General features: G+C 26.9%; 2 protein-coding genes across 4 annotated transcripts; one reads left to right on the forward strand and one right to left on the reverse strand.

Moving 5' to 3' along the window:
- Nucleotides 1-14,181: 14,181 nt before the first annotated feature.
- LOC113548906 (peroxisomal membrane protein 11B) lies at nt 14,182-19,437 on the reverse strand. 3 transcript variants are annotated; one of them, XM_026950006.1, is made up of 3 exons: nt 19,293-19,437; nt 15,359-15,474; nt 14,182-14,883 (listed from the first exon to the last, which is right to left on the reverse strand). In XM_026950006.1, the coding sequence occupies exons 1-3, from the start codon at nt 19,367-19,369 to the stop codon at nt 14,351-14,353; spliced, it is 726 nt and encodes a 241-aa protein (XP_026805807.1). In that variant the 5' UTR covers nt 19,370-19,437; the 3' UTR covers nt 14,182-14,350. The 3 variants fall into 3 exon arrangements, with proteins under 3 accessions (XP_026805807.1, XP_026805809.1, XP_026805808.1); XM_026950008.1 differs by lacking the exon at nt 19,293-19,437 and adding an exon at nt 15,544-15,644 and having other exon boundaries at nt 14,185-14,883; XM_026950007.1 differs by lacking the exon at nt 19,293-19,437 and adding an exon at nt 16,183-16,711 and having other exon boundaries at nt 14,189-14,883.
- Nucleotides 16,925-20,896, forward strand: LOC113548905 (maspardin-like). The gene is made up of 7 exons (XM_026950005.1): nt 16,925-17,209; nt 17,596-17,730; nt 17,792-17,897; nt 19,649-19,775; nt 20,126-20,240; nt 20,309-20,560; nt 20,622-20,896. Exons 1-7 carry the CDS (start codon nt 17,108-17,110, stop codon nt 20,685-20,687), a joined length of 903 nt encoding a protein of 300 aa, XP_026805806.1. The 5' UTR covers nt 16,925-17,107; the 3' UTR covers nt 20,688-20,896.
- Nucleotides 20,897-21,347: the final 451 nt, after the last annotated feature.

Below are 21,347 nucleotides of genomic sequence, written 5' to 3' on the forward strand. Positions count from 1 at the left end.
TTATACATTTTTATAACACATTCGTGCGACGATCTAGATGAACCGTTTAAAGCAGGAGTCACCAAATTGTAGACGGTGGGCGGAAAATTTATTTTGGTTAATTCTTATTTCGAGTTTACTTCCTTTATAATTTGGACAAGTATATACATTGCACGTTGATGACTCCGAAAAACTTCCCAAATGCTAAAAGTGACTCATCACAAATATTAATCGGTAATCCCCGGTTATTTAAACTCTAGAGTTATGTTCACGATTACTTTAAATTATTTACAACCCATCCTAACAATTTTGGTAAAGTGACCGTTCCTTAAAAAAAATGTGGACTCGCCACTGGTGGACTACAATTAGAAATAACACGATAACTTATTTCGCATAGTAAAAATAAAGATCAAGTAATTAATAAAATGTTAATATTTCATTGATATTAAAGATATATTTGAAAGGACAAAGGACAAATACATAAATAGTATATACTTGAGTTTCAAAAATATTAAATTTATTATTTTATTTAATTTAATTAATTGTGTCGCCAAGTGTCCAAGTTAAGGATATAGCTACAATTTCAATATAAACTAAACATAATGACTTTTAGAAAGGAATTCTTTGAAATTCGGGAGAACCGTTTCAAGCATTAATTGTTGATAGTTATTAATAATTTACGTTACTTCTTGTGCAGTTTTGCTCGTTTCAATAAATCTACAGTGAAATAGCAATAACATGTGTTTTGAACATCAAAGTAAATAACTCATGAGCTAAAATGTTTATTTTAAATTTTATCGATTTTAATTGATTTTAATGAAGTTGCAATTTCTCTTTATTTTTGAGTCAATATTTCCTCAATACTCGTTGTACACTTATAAATTTGCCTGTCTAGAGTCTAGACGGCGTTTCGTACACCACAAAAGTTGTTTGCTCGTTAATATATGCTTATAAATCGATGACAAAAACGATTTAGAACGCACAATAAATGAACGAATATAGTATCGGTAATTAACTATTCAAAGAATTATTAATATAAATTACAATAACATAATGTAAAATATTTAATGTAGTCATAACTTCAAAAGACACTATTAATGGTACACTATATTGTATCCGTTTAATGTTATTATTTATTCATATTATTTTTAATATATGATTGTCCGAAAGTCATAATGAATACAATTTTCTAATTATCATAATATGTTAAAAATGTTTAGTGTACTAAAAATCAAATATTCAAAATATAAAAATATGAATACGCTATGTAATCTCTGTTTTCAAACTAAAAAAACCGACGAATCATTCTGCCCTCAGGAGTAGGATTGGAGTAGAATCCTTGCTTATCTCATCCTTAGGTACACTATTAGAGTAATAAACCACCAACATTTTAAGACTACATGCAAAATCCATTGTGGCATGCTTCAGAGTGAGTTCACCTAACAGTTCAGTCATCCTTGCGCCTAACGGAAGAATGAATAATGTGGTCAATGAAGAGATGCTTCATTACAGTAAAATATTTTAACGTTCTCATCAATAACACACACGTAACATTATCAAATAATAAATATCATTAAGTTATGAGTTCCGCACACTATACGAGCACGAAAAAACCTTAAAAATTTACTCATATTCATAAACAATGACAAAAAAATAGTACGAGAATAAAAGATAAAAATTAGATAGCAATTACCACGGGCCATACATTTTTTCATTCAATAAATAATATGAAGTTCGACAAAAAAGCTTGTAATTTAGAGAATATTTAACTCGGGTTTTTTTTACGGGCAACGCAATAATATAGCTATAATTTATACAAATTCTTTATTGGCAAAATAACGTTTGTTGGGTCAGTTAGTCATTTCATAAAATATTACAAACTGTTAATAACGTATAGATATTATATCGATACACACATACCGTAGGACAGTATGATTAGGTTCGTCATGTAAAATAAATAGCTTCTTTAATAGCTTAAAATTAATTTAAATATTTTTAAAATGTCATTGTATAGATAACTAAATAATAATATACGTTGGAACGAACAATTTCAAGTGCCCATGAATAATATTTTAAAATTACAACACAATAACTGGAATCATTATTTTTTGTTTAAATATCCAATTTTGAACTTGAAATGTCAATAAAAAAATATTGTGTATTTACTTTTTTTTAAATGTGTAGATTTCTGCAAGAAAAACTTATAAGGAACCTTGTATAAATTGTTCAAAGCTAATACATATTATAATATGCAGTGTATGCTGTTAACTATAATTCACACTTTATAGGTCCCCACACACTGCAGCGGTGGCGTTAAAATGTAGTCGGATACAATTTTACCGCCACCGCCGAAGTGTGTGCGAACATTAACTCCGAACCCTCGTAAAACATACCTTTTTAATTCAATCTTATACTACCTGGAGAATTAGAATTGATTTTACTTCACTTGGAGCTGGTAAAGTACACACGTCAGAAATTATTGACTTTATTTGTCTATACTAAAATACATTATATAAACTTTAAATTCTGTTATTTTAAAAAACTTAATACATAACATTGAAAGTCTCGACATAGCAAATATATTCAATAACATTTGTATTAAAATATCAAAATCTAACGTAGGTAGGTATGTATGATGTGTTTTCCAATAAATAGAGCAAAACAACATTGTAGAAGGAAAAATACTATGCATAAAAGGTCAATACTGAAGAAATAGATTACAGAAAAACAATTTATTGTAGGTATATATATTGCACCATCAACAAATTGATATCGATTTTATTTTGCCGGTGTTAACCATTGTGATTTGTTTCAAACAGTTTGCAAGAGGTCGTACGTACAATATACTGATTACTGACAAATGTTTTACTAATCATAATTTGAACATATTATGTCCACATTTTCAAAACTCATACCACGATATAGTAACAGTTTAATTGAAAATGAATAATGATCTTAATATATAGGTAGCCAGTATTTTCTCCCATTTGGCAATTTGTAGGCCGAATATAATATTATTTAGATTTTAGATTACAAGTAACAAATATAGTATGGTGGCGTATAATTTCGTATTTATGATATATTTACAATTAAATGTAAATGTTTATAAGTATAGGTATAACTGTATGAGCTATTAAAATTATTGAGCCAATTATAACTTAAAACACATATAACACATTTTTAAGGTCAATATCTAATACTCGTATATAAATTATATAATAAAAAAAAAATATAAATTCCATTTCAATTATTCTTTGACGGAATAAAGTCCCATACAACCAGTGGATATATTTTTATCGTGTTGTGTGCCAAAAACTGTGCTTTTTTTATTTATTTATTTTTTTTTTTTGCGAGGTAGGCCGAAACTATAAAGCAGAACATTAGCTTTAAAATAAATATAATCCAAATGTTGACAAATAATATTAAAAACCAATGTTTGTTTATTTATTTATTTTTTGTAATTTACATTATTTGGATATAATATAATATAGTTATCTGTACAACCGTTCTCAGTGTTAAAGGTATAATCAAATGTTTTTGTAGGACGGCTTTCGATTTGAAATGGGTAAAGGGTAAATACTGAATACCCTTTTATATACTATATAGTATAGAGTAACAAAACACATTTTGAGGTAAAATGTTATATTGTTGACCCTTTTTGTGCACAGAACACAATGTTCTTAAGTAAAAACTTTTTACGACATTTATTTAGATGTACATTAAAAACTGATTTAAGTAAGTTTTTGATACATTTTCACTTATTAGTTTTGGTGTAATTACTATAATTAAACGATATAGAAAGTTTAATTTTCTACCCTGCAGCACGTAATCAATATTTTTGTCGGACTAAGTATACAACAGCATAGCTTATTTGTAAGCATTGCCACTTGTTTTCTGACATAAGAGAGTTTTCGTACGGAATACGGATAACTGTTTTATACATAGATACATTATATATACTTTCCGACTCTTGAATTATGTACACATATTATAATAATTTTCTAAAAGAAAAGTGCAAAACGTGTTTACAATCCATGAGTACGTATTTTAATTCACAGTTACCAAATCCAATAATAAAAACAGATAAAGTGAGTTAAAACTTCAAATTACTCTCAAAAGTTTGTGTTGTCGCGTATATCTGACAAAAATACATGACGGAATATAATATCAGCTGTAATTCGATAAAAAAAAAACCTTGCTGAAATTAATATAAGATGATTCCACGTAAATATTTTGTATTACCATATTAGGCATAACTTAAAAGTTTTAACTCGTATTAAAGAAGTTTTATGTATATGTATAAATTAATAATAACTACTTTTATCCGATAACAGCAGTATTAAATCTCAATAGCAAAAAAAAGTTCACTCGGTGTAAAAACAGGTCAAAAAATCCTCTACCACAAAAATAATTAAACATATTCTCTCCCCCCCCTACACCACGACATTATAATATTTAGTGTTTTATGCTTTTTAAACTTAAACAAAATGTTCACGTCTTCTAAAAGTTTTAAAAACATTCTTAAAATTAAATTTATAGCTAACATATTGTAATAAACGATAACAGGTAAAAAATATACGATTAAATACAGTACATCGCATAAATGTAACAAGGTAAATAAGCCTATCTTGATCGGTACCGGCCATAAAATTGGGTTTCTTCAATATATTTTTGTGGTTTTTATATCCGTTGCCAGGACATTATTTATTATATTACTCGTTTACCTCGTAAGCACTTCTACGAATTATTAAAATTACAATTCTTTCAAAAAGAAGTTGCTTGCGAATACCGTGGGTACCGATGGGTAAGAGAGGAGACATTTCATATTTTATACCCTTCTCACTTAATGTCTGTGGGTATTAATGTCATATACGAATAATTGCAGTAAGTATCGGGCACTTAACTTCATCACATAAATTTAACTTATCTTACGAACAATATACGATATATACTTATAATTTATATTTATTTATGCATTTATATTTGTATTTATTTATTTACGTTTTACATAGTTACATTATATTATTATACAATATAATATCCTTTATTTTTCAATTTTATCATGATTGCAATATCGTTAACGAATTTAAAATCAAATACTTAATAAATGTTAAAAAAATATACTAAACATAATACATTACACTGGTTATATCATATAGATACTCGTTAATAAGTTATACAAATTGAAAGACATTTAATAACACATGAAGAAATTATGTAATATTAAAAGTGCAAATAATATACATTTAAGCACCTAAAATAAAAAATAATTTTTCAAAATTACTATCGAATTAATAATATTATTATCAAACTGAATATAACTATCAGAGTAATTTCAAAATAACAAAATGGTTTTTTAATTCTAATAAATATATAATAGCTATATAATTATAATGGGTAATTATGACAACAACATAGTATTATCTAAATGAAAAATATTGGTTGGTTAACTATTAAAATAATTGCAATATATAAGTTTACCAATGGTTTTATTTCAATGTAATTATTAATATATTGTTATCAATTAGGTATTATTAGGTTTCTAAATTTGAAATATTTCAATGAAATATTGAAAAATATTTTTTTCTTTTTTTAAACATGTTCGGTTTTAGTTGATTAGAAATAATATATTGATTAAACACAGAAAATATTCATAGTAAATATGCAAAAATATACACTATACATTTTTGATATTTTTTTAATTTATCACTTGTATTATAATTGGATCCTTATTGGTTATTATTATTATTATTATTATTATTTATTATACATATTTTCTGTTTCACACAATAAACCAACTTTTGAAAATTTTCACTTGCAAGTTGACGTGATTATAAATTTTAAGATATAATAATTAATATTTTATTTTTCATTACAATGAAATATTTCAAGAAAATAAATTTCATGAAATTTTAAAACCCTAGGTATTATATGTACATATGTATAATATATATTTTTATTACCACAAAATACAAATACTTGAAAAAATACTCGCTATATGTCTATAGTTAAATATAATTTTAAGTAAGTTTTATTAATTGATCCAAAATTTTACATAAATATTATATTTAGTGCGATAGTAAATAAATATTTTTTAAATATTCATTATAACTTATAATACCGCCACTGAAAAACATGCTAGTAGTAAAATTGACAAACGTGTTTAGTAGACAATTAACAAATATAACATTTATTACGCTGACAGATAATAACAATTTTGTTATAATATACTGCAATAGTTTATTTTTTCCAACTGACAATAAATTGTCAATTAGATAAATCTTACTATATTCACTCAAGACTCAACAATTTGTATTTATCATTTCAATAAGCATTTTTTGAATTCAATAATTATTATTTTGTCATTCCAAAAATTAAATTAACTTGAATGATAAAGCTGTATTGTTAAATACATTTATAAGTAACACATTTAATTTTTAGTTTGATAAATCCGTTTGTAAGCTGAATAGTGACAAATATTTTGTTGATCGAATCTATATTTTTATCAATGTTATCAAGGTCTTTTTTTTCAGTGCGATTTGTAAGCTCGTTGGTATATTTCTTTGTTTTAAAAAAAAAAGTTTTAGAGATGAAAATGTAAAATTAAATTACATTTCAATCAATATTCAATAACAAAAACTCTAAAATAATAAACTTAAATATTTCTTTAAAAACTAAAATAATATATATTATTAAGTTAATATTATACAAATTTAATATATAAAATATACATTTTTTGTCCGCAGTAATGCATTTTTTTTTTTGAATTTTAACAGTACACTAGTATATAAGAAGCCATATAGATATGTAACTTTTAGCATGGCTAACTGATAATAGCCTGTTCCATGTACGAAGTATATCGGACTTTTTATTAAGAAATAATTGAATTTTCTTATAACCCAAAGTTTCTAATAACGTTAAAAGTCCCGGAAATCCTAATCGAAACTTTATACCTACTAACCTGCAACTAAAACTAGATTTTCCAAGCAACTTTAATGGTTGAACAACGTTATGGATGAGAAGCGAAAAATAATGTCTGATGCGTAAGTATAATGACAACCCGTATTTATGTGAAATAAAACTCACTATGCAAGCCGTTTAATATAATATTATATATCATAAATTATAATACCTATTACCAACATATTGCTAATATTGATAAAAATATCTGAATTACTATTAAAAAATTCACAAACTAGATTATTTAATAGACCTTCTATCATTTTAAATGTTAGCTACTATTTACTAACCAATTATTCAAATTTAGTAAATTTACATTAATAGAGATTCTAAACGCGCTGTTTTTAAGGAGTTCTATATAGGCAATAGTAAGTTTTTCTATGTACCTCTAGCGCAGTGTTTCCCAACTTCTTTTACTCGTGGAACTCTTGCAGGAGCTTGAACGTTTTGTGGAACCCCTATATAATTTTTAAAGCTATTCTATGTTTGAATCATAATTCACATAAAAAATATTATTAATTAATTTATATTTTCCCAAATTTCTCACGGAACCCTTGGCACCTGCTGACGGAACCCTTAGGTTCCGTGGAACACCAGTTGGGAAACACTCCAGTCTAGCGTGTACGTACGGCTTTAACTGTTTAATGTTTATAGATAATAATATTATCTTGTTATCACACTCGTATGAACGTATCAATAATTTTACATCATATACACAAATAATATGTAATCTAAAAATTGGACAAGTAGATAGCCGTTTTACTATAGATGTAGATTCATAGGCACAACTAAGATTCTGGGGTGTACAATAGCCTTAAAAAAATGTAGGTGCTTTGCATTGGAAATATAATGTGGTAACGTAGCATAAGCGGATTTGATTGAATTTTAGGGGGGGCTTAAATCTTTCTATGCAAAAAAATATCGTTCATATTTTAAGAACTAATAATTATAAAAATAATTATGTATTTACGCTGAACTTTTTTTATAACGAAAATGTACGAAGAACCTTCAATTTGCACAAAACAATGATTTTATTGTGTATCTGCAACTAAACTGAATCTGTTTACAATGTATACGTTCAACTATTACCTATTAACTACATAAATATATGGTATATATTATACATCACTAACATCGCTTATAAATATATATTACTTATGATTTATTATAATAATTAATAATTATTTCATAGTTAATTTTTCTCAAAAATAATTATTGTTATAAATTATTAATATTAAAAATAAAAATAAAAATAAGTATTTATACAAAAAAAAAAACACGCACCCATAATTGAAAAGTAAATATTTATGCACTTGTGAGAGAAAAACTTAAGTTATGTCGCCATTTATGGTACTGACTATAAAGGGACTAAAAACCAAAACTAACGATTCAAGGTGATGACCAAAACTAAAATCACTGACTTAATATAATATACATAAAATAATATGAATTATTATTATTATTATTATTATTATTACACTTCTTATTATCTAAAAAATTTAACACGCTACACGTGTCTTGCTTCAGCCCGGAAAGCAGTGCACGTTTGAGCTCGGCTTACAGTAAAAAATAGATACTTGTAAATGCGAATGGGACACGCTGCCACATGGGGAATTTATGTCATTTCGTATACCGTTTTAAATTTTGTTCTCAGATGAAATCTTCATTCCTTTCACCACGACCAGTATGCCAATTTTCCTAAGGGAAAAAGAAAATAAATTTCACGTTCACAATACACCCGCTTAACGTCCTGGTTAGGTAATAGCTACTACGAGTCAGACGAGACCTCATGTCTTCCTTTAGTACAAATTTAATAATATAATTGTATATTGTTTCGTCGTGAGATTTATTCATTAGGACTATAATGTTTTACAGCATTTACTTACTTTGACATTAGGAAATGGGTCAAACATTTAGGAAAACACAAGTGAACAAAATTGTATGTCTTAAAATTAAAAATATTTAGGTGCAATTAATTTAAAATATGTATACCAAGTTAAAAATAAAAATAAGTATTATTATTTAATATTCTTATAATCTAATCCAGAAAATTTGCCAATATTTTTAATCTTTTTTCTACTCAACTTTATTTACAGTACATGAAACATAAATAATTTCCTAAGATAAATGTTTACATAAATTATTATGAGTTTAAAAAAATACATACGAAATGTTTAAGAATTTTTATTCTCCGAGAGTCGAGGACGAAATAATAATAAAATAATATTTACATTCAAATGTGACATAAAAAATTGTACGAAGATACGCAGTTGAATCCTCCAAAACTACGTAAAAAATTATGTATACAAGAATTCGTTAATAAGAAATATAGATATTACTACTATTAATTTATTATAATAGTCCGAATGGATTCGTTACAATTTCTTTATAGTACCTACCTGAAATAATTTCACGCATTAACATTGATTTTTATAAAATAAACGTATCTATACGTAGGTACGCCTATCTACTTTCCTACGCGCAATTTAAATTATAAGTTTTTAACATTTTTGCTGCCTACATGGACAACAAATAATAATATATTAAAATTTAATGTAGGCAATCGTTTGTTGTTTTCGTTTCCGATTGAATGTCATTCATAATTATGTTGTACGTAGTGGTACGGTCGGCAAACGGTCGGCGTGGCACGTTAAAAATTTTATGTTTTTCTTTTTGAAAATGGTGGCACGCCGGTAAAATGTAAAACTAAAATATATTTATTACGGACATACATAATGCGAGCGACAACCGTTGTACACGGAGCCACGGAGGTGGCTCAAAGCGGTGGCTTCCGGATTTTTTCGGCTGATGTATAATATAGTTTTCACCGTTTTCTGGTAGTTTCCGGTCCGATGGCGACGCTGAATAGTATAGGCGTGCAATTTCAGCGTGCACGTACATAAAGTATAAACCTATCACGCTACTTCAGTCGTCCAAGCTATTAATGTTTACACGAACTGCCGACCGTTATTATTATTACAACCATTGCAGACGCGCGGGAAAAATTATGTGCGCGTACGGGGCATACGGCCGCATGTACCGCTACTATATTGCGGGGGATAGTGGTTATGTGAAAATATGGGTTTGAGTGAAAACGTGAGTCCCCTATTAGTTATCATATTATACGTAGTTCACGCGGTCATTGCATGCGCTGGGCGGCGGGTTTTCGCACAATCAGAAAAGTCCGGGGAAAAATACGACCGGGACCAGCGCACCGTGGCGGCGTGGCCTGTATCGATGATAAATTGATAAAGCAGTACCTATTTTTTTTTATACAATACTTCAGGATAATATATCAAGTACATATAAATATATACGAAGGTACCTATATAAATATATCGTACGACTCCGGACTCCGTCCAACAGCTCCACTGGGTGTACATTGGAATGCGATAAAAAATGTAGTTTAGTTGCCTGATCTGGTATACTATAAGTAAAATGTTCTCTGCGTCATATTGTTTAGAAAAAAATACCAATTAAAAAACCCAAAAACAGAAATATTTATAATCAAAAATATCCGACGTAAAAATCCCTTATAGGTACACTAAATTATTCGTCAAGAACAATTTTAAATAAATATATAAGATTAGCTTAGAATAATATTTTTCTTTCGGTCAACCGTCCGAATAAACTTGAAAAAAATGTTCGATGCGAGTAACGATGTCGTGACCTCGTGAAAAAGTAAGCGAATTGTACTAGTTAACAAATCAAATGCAAATACAGTAGAAGCCATTAATTAGGAACACGGATAATTGATACAATCGTGTTATTGAAACCAAATGTCTAGGGACTGTACAATAAAACATTGAAAATCAATAGGATTATTGAAACAACACATCGGTTATTCAAAACAATTATTAGGGCCAAGGTACTACTACTATATACGGTACTAACCTTAACTTTACTGTCGATACTAAATTACACTTGTTCAATTAATTTCGTTTGTTTTTTCTGTTCTTTATCGTGAGTATAGACAATATAGTGACCACTATGATCTTTATTGTAATCGTTTTAGACTTTTAATTTAGCTCCAGCGTCCAAAATTTAGTTTACGCGATGCCGCAGCTCGATTAAATGTTCCTCATTCCACAATGAATAGGATTTTGAAAAATCGTTCGAAGATTGAACGTGCAACATTGGAAAATGGAAGTGGAAAAGAAAAAGTTGTAAACAGAGTAGATGAAAAAGGCTCTGAGCAACATTATTTTATAAAAGCATGGTCATTAAGTTACTAGGCGCAAAAAAAAACTGACATCAATAGATACATATTTTACATAACATAAAATAATTCATTTTTTTTCATAGAAGATATATATTTTTTAATTATACCTAAGTTTTGAAAATTAAGATTCTTTAAACATTTTATAGCCTATATTTAAAAAAAAATTCTTCCGGAAAGTCAGATTAATTTTTTATGACCGTTTATAATTAAAAATTGTACAATAGATATTCAGTAATTCAGCTATATTATAATTACCTACCTATTTCTTTCAAAACGATTTTTCACGAAAAATATATTAACCTACTTTAATACAAAAACATAAAGTAAAACAAATGACTTTAAAAGCGAATAAAACTATACCTACCTATTAAAAAAATATATCATAAAACATACTAAGTGATATAGAATACGTTTTTCATGTACACAATACATCTACAATGAAATAAAATCATTGAATTCAAATTTAACACACCCATAACTATAGCCCACTTGACACCTAATATACAGCAGACCAGAGCGGTACCCACTTGCAAACATTTTATTTTTTTATTTATTAGTTTAAAAAGTCTACACTATTTTTGCTTTAGGGGTCAATCAGGAATTATATTGTTTGATAATTCTGACATTAAGGGTTTAGTAGTAGGCGACTAATGTTGTGCGAGACTTAAAGACCTCTTATTTCAACAGTTTTTAAACACACATCAATGTAAAATACTAATTAGATCCAATATTTTAGTCCGAGTTGAAAATCAAAGCATTTTTACTGTCCCAAAAGGTGATGACTGTCGTCTGTCAGAAAAAAAATACACATCATTGTAAAATCAATACATTCTTCGTTTCACTCAGAATCTAATAGGAAGTGTCATCAGAACTACAATTCAGTCCAGTCATCAGTCTTAGAAATGATACAGATGAGATACATAATAATAAAATACATAAAAAGTTATATTTAAAAAAAATAAAATACCGTTTTTGTGGTTATTTTCCGGAAATTTAATGACCGAAACGATAAATATCAATTTTTATCACGGTTTACAATAATATATATAATATTAGCTTTTTTACCTGATGTAATAATTAATAAATTATAAGAAATAAAAATAGATTTCTAAAATATTTTAACAATTAACGATAAATGTTTTTAAGTATTTTTATTTCTTTATTTCAATATATTAATATATTTAATTCGATTGTAGAGATTTATGCATTATGTATTTGTTTTAAATACAATAAAATAAATACTAGAAGCGCTTCAATTTCTACGCAGAGAGAATCAGAAAAAACGTATTCGAGTAACATAAGCCTACCAAGAAATAATCATGAAGTTACCGAAGAAAGGAAAATCCAATCAACCTGCATGGAATTTTATCAAAAATTAATAAGATACCTATAGATTATTAGTTATTACAATATTTTAAAATATTTATCTTGATAATAGATAAAAGATCTAAATTTATCTGGATAAAAAACAGGTTATCGAAAACTTGCATTTTATAACAGCATTTTTGCAAAAAAATATAGTATGTATAAAAGTTTAAATTCTTACATTTGTAAATATGTATTTTAACCTTGATTATAGGTATAGGCGTAACTAGGGAGCATGGGTGAACTTCAGCCACCCCTGCAGAATTTCTTAAAGCTCCTCCAGACCATTGGGGTAAATATATGTGCTAATAAACATATTAGTATTAACTTTAGTTTTGCCCTCAATGTAAAAAAAAATATGTTTCATATAAGTAAACGAATAATAATTAAGGTCAGTTTTCAACACCAATAGCAATAATAATTGTCTAATTAAAAAAAAATTGCTACAAGACATTTTTAGGACTCCAGCTCCTTAACTTAAAGGACTAGTTACGACAATGATTATAGGTACCTAAAGTCTATAGATGTTTACAAAGAATAAAAAACATAGCCATGTACCTACTACAAAATAACTTCAGTAGAACACATATACCAATACACCTAATAAAAAATAATTATACATAAAAGAACATGAAAATAAATAATTTGTTTGAAATTGCAATATGAGATGCTTAACTAGGATCCCTCATAATTTTGGTATAATGATCCTATATTCCTAATTTCCTATGTATATAATATTTTCAACTTTTACACATTTTTTTATAAAAATTACAATTTTAACACGTGTGTATGTTATGGGTATAATAATACTTACGTAATTACATAAAATAATTCCTTCTAGTCTAGTTGTGTTTAAATCAAAAAACCTGTGATTTTATATTTACAAAAATATTTTTTAGGTGTTTCAATGAACTGCTAAATCAAAAACATCTTCCTAACAATGTATGTAAATTTAACCATATTATGTTTCAAATTATTAATATATTATAGTATGATATTACATTGAAAATGCATTTATTTTTGAAAAACATTTTTAATTTTATCTTGTACTATTTACTATTGATTAGTAGTTTTAATAAAACTGACTTATTTAAACAGAAAAGAACAATAAAATGTTTATATATTATGATTAAGTTCTCTGGTTTCCATTAATTTTATTATACACTGCTTACATAACATATTACATATACATTTTATAAAGTGGTTTAACCAAAACATAATATAAAATTTAAACTTTTAATTTATTCAACACATTATAAAAGAAATACAATGCACTCTTGATTGGATAGGAGTATAGAAATAAAAATCTAAACTAACAAATGAAAATAATAAACAATTCAGGTATTTTATTAGTTCTTCTTGTTTTTAAATTAATTATTAAATTCACATTAATTACATTATTCAATAAGTCAATCACAAACCTCCCAATCCAAATACCACAAAAACCCAATGAAACCCATGAATACATTCAACAAAATTATATTCTGACATACATTTTATTAAAACTTAATTTTATATATAAAAAAAAAAACAAAAACAAAATGATAATTATAAAATTACAAATTATTAAACATTTATCATAAAAATAAAAAAATAACAAGATTTTTTTTCACTAAATTTATACACAATATAAGTTTTACATTTTAAAGTTCATTTTTATTTATTCAAGTATAAAATATACAAATAAATTAGTAAAAATAATTGATTTGATAAAATATTGCAAAAATAAAATTGTTGGTACATATTATATCCAAATTTAAGTTAAATTCTTGTTTTGACACTTATTGATTTAACAAAAAGTAAATTTAAATGATAACAAATAACTCACGTGTAAGGTAACTTAGCTTTCTGGTCTATTAATGTGTATAAACTGAGCACTGATGATATCATACCAACTACGCCTATTGTGCCTGGACTTAACCTAATAAATCCTAAATTTGTCAATGGTAACATTACATCACAGCTATTTTTTACAGTATCGATTAACAAGTCTTTATGACTACGAACAAATTGAACTGCTTCACCAGTGAAAACATCTTTAGGAGCTACTTTTCTATTTAAAGTGTTTAGAATTTTTTTTTTCAGAATTGACTTAAATAAATTATTCAACTCCACTGCATCTCTGACAAGATTCAAAACTATAGATAGTAACCAATACTTATTGCCCGTTTGACCCCATCTTGATGCGTTTATTTGTATTAAGTTATTTTTACTTAACCACAAAAAATGGTCACAAAACAAATACAAAGAATGCGCTATCTTTGAAAATGTCACACAAAACCTAATAGTTTTATCTGAATGATTAACAGTCCGCAATGCAGTATGCAATGAATCGATAAAGCGGCCAAATCTCAATACTGTAAAAAAAAAAATCATTATTAGTAATTATGATAATTAACATGCAATTCAGTTTAAATAAAAACGGTAAAATACAAAATGTCTTGTATAATTAGTAATTGAAAATGTGTTGTATTTATCATAATTGATTATTTTAATACATTTTTTTAATTTGTAATAATAATTTCAATAAATTAAAACGTTAATACTCTTATTAATACTTATACTAGACAATTAAAAGCAAAGCCTAACAATAAAGAATAAATACCTATCATAAAACTACATATTAAAATAATTACTATCTCTCTAGAAGGTACATACAGCAAATATAGGAATCATTTATATTCATTGTAAACTAAGTATATTTAATAAACAATACAATATTATATTATAGTAAGAAGATATCTATTCTTATGAAAAATTAAAAGAATAATAATTTTTTTTTTTTGAGTACACATATTGGAAAAATAAATAATTAAATGAAATAGTATTTACCTTTACGAAAAGCTGCCAAGGATTGTTCAAGTTGTTTGAATTTCTTAATCGATTTGTCATCAAAGTCATTTTTTTCCATGTAATGCCATGTTGTTTTTGAACCATATTGTACAAACCTGGAAAAAAAACAGTTATATCCATTTTAAATACATATATACTAATATATCTTTATAAACTATTATCACTTTTCTTTTGATGCTTTCAATATTTAATTAACATATAAAATTTCTTGTGATATTGTGTGCACCTCTCGTCCATAGAGAAAGAGAATATTGCACTAGTCATCAAAAACAAAAATTAATATTAACCAATAACTATAAAAAGGAGTTATAAAATGTATTAAGTATAAATATAACTGTGCAAGTAGAACCAACTATATGATGTTAGTTTGTTTACTTTTTCCATTTTAAAGCAAGACATGGACATTTTTAAATTGTAAAATTGTACATCGGTGCTAAAAATTTGCATGACACATGAAATATTGTAAAAGGCCAAAGTTAAAATAAAAGTAGGTAATTTATACTTCAAGTTTAATAATAGTCAAATCACTGTAATACTAAAGCTAACAACGCTAAGGCCTAGTTCTGCGTTGGCCAGACAAAACAATGGTGCGGTAACATAATCTTAAACGAACGACTCGGGAAAAGAATTCCAGTGCACAATAATAACTCACTATGAAAAGGTATTAATTTTTTTTTTTTGAATTTCGTAATCATTTTTCGTCGTCCCTCGCACGCTCGCTGTTCGGGAGGAGGTTCTTTACAGACGCCAATGACGCTAATAAAACGGCAATAACTAACAATATCGATTCGATTCAAAAATACCTCGCTATTCTGTCACGGCCGGCTGTCTTGTTGTTCAAATCGATGACGAAGTTCATATTTCGGCCGTACACGCTGAAAGGACCAGAAAGTGAATAGTGAAAACAACAGGAGTTGGATTCCGAATGGATATTAAATTTGCGGAAAAAGTCTTCTAATCAGCGCCGATCCAGAGACGAAAGTGCAAAAACGGACGTCAAAAACAATAAACCGCGCACAACCATTTCCACTGTTTCCGGGAAGAGTTGTACGACATAACCAGCAGCTCACAAACTATACACATTTTATAATATTCTACCGTCATCGTACATAATAATACAATCGTCGTCGTCAATTTTCATTCGACGACCGTCATTGTTATTATAAGTAAACATTAATGTTATTCATTTATTCCAATAATTATTATTCCTTTTTTCGGAAAAGGTTTAACGGCGGGGTTTTACGCGCAACTTTCGTAATTATTTCGAGATAACGTCCCAAAATGTTTATCACCCGACCACTCGTTGTTTACGCTTTTTCGTGCCGTCTAATCACAGTTCGCAGTCGCGCTATCCCCCCCCCTCTCTACCTATCACTCAATACCAAGCTAGCCGTATATATAGTAAATTGTTACGCTACTTCCAAGGTGGAAAGGTGTATTTATACCATATATTATAATATTTATATACACCTTGACGACTGCCGACTACACAATAATATTAGTAGATTACACTTCTATGCTGTTATATTGTATACAGGACGTTTTTCGACTATTATTATTATTATTATTAATATTTGTTATTTTTGCCGCTACGATAGAGTTGAGCAACAGGTTGTTTTTACGCGTCGCTTGCGTATGTGTAGTAGAAAACATTCTCATTTCTTGTTCCAAATCGTTGTGATGATGGACGGAAATAATAATTATTATTATTGTTGAAAACGACACACGATGAGCTTCTCCAGTCAGATATTTCGTTCGCCGGAGTACACGAGCTTCAGGTGCAACGTGCCTCTTAAACAAATCATATTGGACGATACCGGCGCAAATAAGGTTTTCACATTTTACTATTACTATTATTTTTCATTATTATCACTACTACCATACATTGTGGCACCTTTTATTCCACTTGAACATCTTCTTATTGCACTTGCACTTTTTATCATTTGCACCTTTGACATAATAATAACCTCCCCTCACCTCCAAATACTGGATATTTATTGGGAACAAACTCGCTTCTCTAAACATTGGACACCTCCGAACAGTTAGCAGACAAAATCTCAGCAACCAAGGGTGTCTGGTATTTAGAAGTTTGAATGTAATAATATAACAGGTACCTCCTACTATAGTCGATATTATCTTACAAATAACAATATTAATTAATGCTTATAAATTATTATCTGTTATCTACAATATTATTTTAAATCTAATTGTTGTAGGGATGGAGAGTGTACGACACGGGACCTCGTTCAGTTGAGACCCCGTTAGTGTTCTTGCATGCGGTCAGCGGTCGAGCCGAAGTCTTTTTCAAACAGTTGCTAACGCTCAGTTCAAAAGGCTACCGAGTCATATCAGTATGCGCGATACCCTATTAACTAACTAAAAATTCTTCAACAGTCTAGTTGTGTTTTTCAGGCTGAAAATCCACCTTATTGGAGTGTTACTGAATGGTGTGAAGGATTCATGCAACTATTGGATCATATGGATATTAAACAAGTGCATTTATTTGGTGCTTCATTAGGTAATTAAATAGTTATAATAATTTTCAAAATAATAGCACACATTAATTATTTCTTATCTATATATAATATTAATTAGTGTTCTATTTAATAAAAAATCCTAAATTGATTTTCAACAAATTTTAATACCTACAAATTCTAAGATAAAAAATTATATTTTAATATTCATGATTAATTCTTTGAATATGAGTACAAAGTTTTACATCTACTTGTCTATACTAACCAGCAACCATAATAGTAATTGAAAAAATGTATGCAATTTTACCGTAATACGAATGACGCCATGAAAAAACAATTGTTAATTGTTGATAGGTAACAAGTACAACTTAAACAGTTAAACCGTTAAAAATATAATTTATGTATAAATGAAAATACTACATAAGAAATTATAAGGGGAATTTTCTTCACGTCTTTTTTCATTATAACCAATGTAGCTTATAATTTGTTGATGTAGCATATTTATAATGTGTCCAGTGCCCATACAAAAAAAAATTAATTATTCATAAATGCTATGTACAGCATAAATTTCAGAAGTGTTGCCATTAATGAATTATAAAAATTTATGTAAATTTATATAAAACAAAACACATGATATATTGATATATTTTACTAGCATTTTTTAGTTGTTGGAAATTATCTGTACAACCTACCAAAATTAACTTAGTATAGTGATATAAAATACTATTTATAATTTAATTGTTTTTAAAACATACATTTATTATTGTAATATAGTATTATAGTTTATGATATATAGTTTAATTTTCATATTTAATAACTATTAATCAACTATTGTTATGAGTTATATTATTTATAAATTAAATTGTTACCACAATAAAGTATATAATAAATACATTCCTTAACATTCAAAAAGTTTTTGTTAAGCAGAACAAAATAAGAAATTATTACAGAATTCTTGTACAAATAAACATAATATTTTTATTAATAAATATATATATATATATTAATCATGTTAAATGTCCAACTCCTTTTGTCAGAAAAAATCTGTATAGATACTTTTGGTATAAATTAAAATACATTAAAATAATTTGTCTTTGTTTTTTTAATAATTAATCCATGAACTATTGATATAATTAATAATTATCATAATACCTATTCTAGATATAATTAAAATATCTTTTCAATATATCAAAAACATCAGAATTATTGCTTACATACATTATTTATATCTTAATTTGTACAAAATATTGACAAATGTATACTAATTACGTGTGTATTATTGAAATAATAACTAACTATAAGTAGTTAAAATGACTTAATATTTAAAAATATATATGTAATAGCAATCTATAGCTTTCATTTATTAAAGAAAATCTTAAATGAATATAATTAATCACTATTATACTTAATGATCAATAATTAATGTTTAAATTTCTTACCTCAACCAGAATATAAGATATTTCCTGGAGTCTATATCTTTTTTATGGGATTTGATTTCTAAGCATTCAGTCTCCATTTTTTTTTTATGCGTCTTCAAACAAAAGTTGCATCACAAATAATGAGTGTACATGCTTTAAACATAATGTAATAGTTACCAATTTTATTCAGGTTGCTAGTTTTTATTATGTACATTACAGCAGCACAGATAAGCATAGAAACTATATGGTATTGTTTACGAGATTAAACGGCGCTAAAAGTAAAAAATGAGAAAAATGAGTAAAAATAAACATAAAGATTGCATAGTTACCATTTAGTTGAATTATACATTTCTCAGTAATTTTATATTCTTGTTTAGGTGGATTTTTGGCACAAAAGTTTGTGGAGTTTTCTACAATTGTACATCAGCCTAGAGTTGTGTCACTATTTTTATGCAACTCTTTTACTGATACATCAATATTCAAATATAAAGATGCTGCTGTTTTGTAAGTTGAATTTTGTTTTTATGTTTTATAAACATTATTAGTTAGTACTTGTATGTAAACAGTTTATACTATAACAATTTATATTTTTTTTTATCTTAATGCATTAATGTTATAAAAAATTAATAAGAAGAAGATAAAAGTTTTTATTAGCTTTAGCTATTACTTAAATAATTAAATAACTTTTTAATATTATATTAAAATTATTTTTTTTATAAAATAGCGAGAATACACTTGCTTACTTTTAAAATAATTATTTAAGTTTACCTTAACAGTTAAGTTTTCAATATTGATAAAATTATTTCTTTTAAGCTCATTATAAATGATGATTTTTTACTTTTAAAATTTTCTAGGTTCTGGATTTTGCCTGCAATGGTGCTCAGGAAAATGGTGTTATCAAATCTTTCATCGAGGGAAACATTTTACGATACACAAATAATGGATTCAATAGATTTTATGGTCGAACTGGTAATTAGCTTAATACCCTAGGTCTTATCTAATTAGAGCAAAATAATTATTGTACTTTTATAATTTAGATTGAATCATTATCACAGGCTGATCTAGCATCTCGTTTAACCATGAACTGTTTAAATAGCCGTGTTAATACATCACTGATGAGAGGTTTAAAAAGTGTCACCCTTATGGATGTATTTGATGATTACGCCTTAGGGTCACCCATTAAGGAGAAAATTTACCAGGAATATCCTGATGCTAAACTGGCTCAACTCAAGTCTGGTGGTAATTTCCCATACCTAAGTCGCAGTGATGAAGTGAATTTACACTTGCAGGTAAATATACATTGCCGGTATTATTTTCCAGAGTATATCATATTAAAATTATATATTTTAGATACATTTGAGGAAGTATGATGGTACTCCTTTCAGTGCAAGTGATAACGTTCCCAATACAGAATAATTTAAATAATGTATCACCAAAAACTGCTCAATATTTATACATTATTACTGACCAACTTGCTTAATAAAAGTGTGCTAGGAAAAAGTTTGGTCTGTTCTTAAATACATAATATATATAATTACATCTATTGACAGTAAAATTTTTAATTTTATCTATGTTATATTTTTATAAAATCAAAACCTCGTTATTGTTAAAAATTACTATTAATACTATATGTGAAACATTTACTTAAAAAAAAACCAAGAATCATATTTTATAACTTTGGTGCTAACAACCTTTTAGTAAATACTAATATTATTCATAAAGTGGATACATTGTTCAAATTTTAATTCTCATACATTATTTTTTTATGTATATAAATACTCTGTGTTGTCCTAATTAAAATCACAAAATACCGTGATTAAATACACAACATAATTATATTTTATGCGGCGATAATTTTTTATTTTAACTTAATTTGGTGTAGTTTTTCAATTGTTTTTAATTAATATATTTATATATTGTTACACCTTTTTTCTTGATTAAAACAAATTGAATACTCTTACATACTCCAAGCATATGTGGTGATATATTTTATACTTAATATTTTTACTATTTATATAATAATTTACTGTGAATACAAATCTTGTACCATTATTATTTTGATACAATATAGCCAAT

Source organism: Rhopalosiphum maidis, chromosome 1 (genome assembly GCF_003676215.2).
Source record: "Rhopalosiphum maidis isolate BTI-1 chromosome 1, ASM367621v3, whole genome shotgun sequence".
Lineage (NCBI taxonomy): Eukaryota > Metazoa > Arthropoda > Insecta > Hemiptera > Aphididae > Rhopalosiphum > Rhopalosiphum maidis.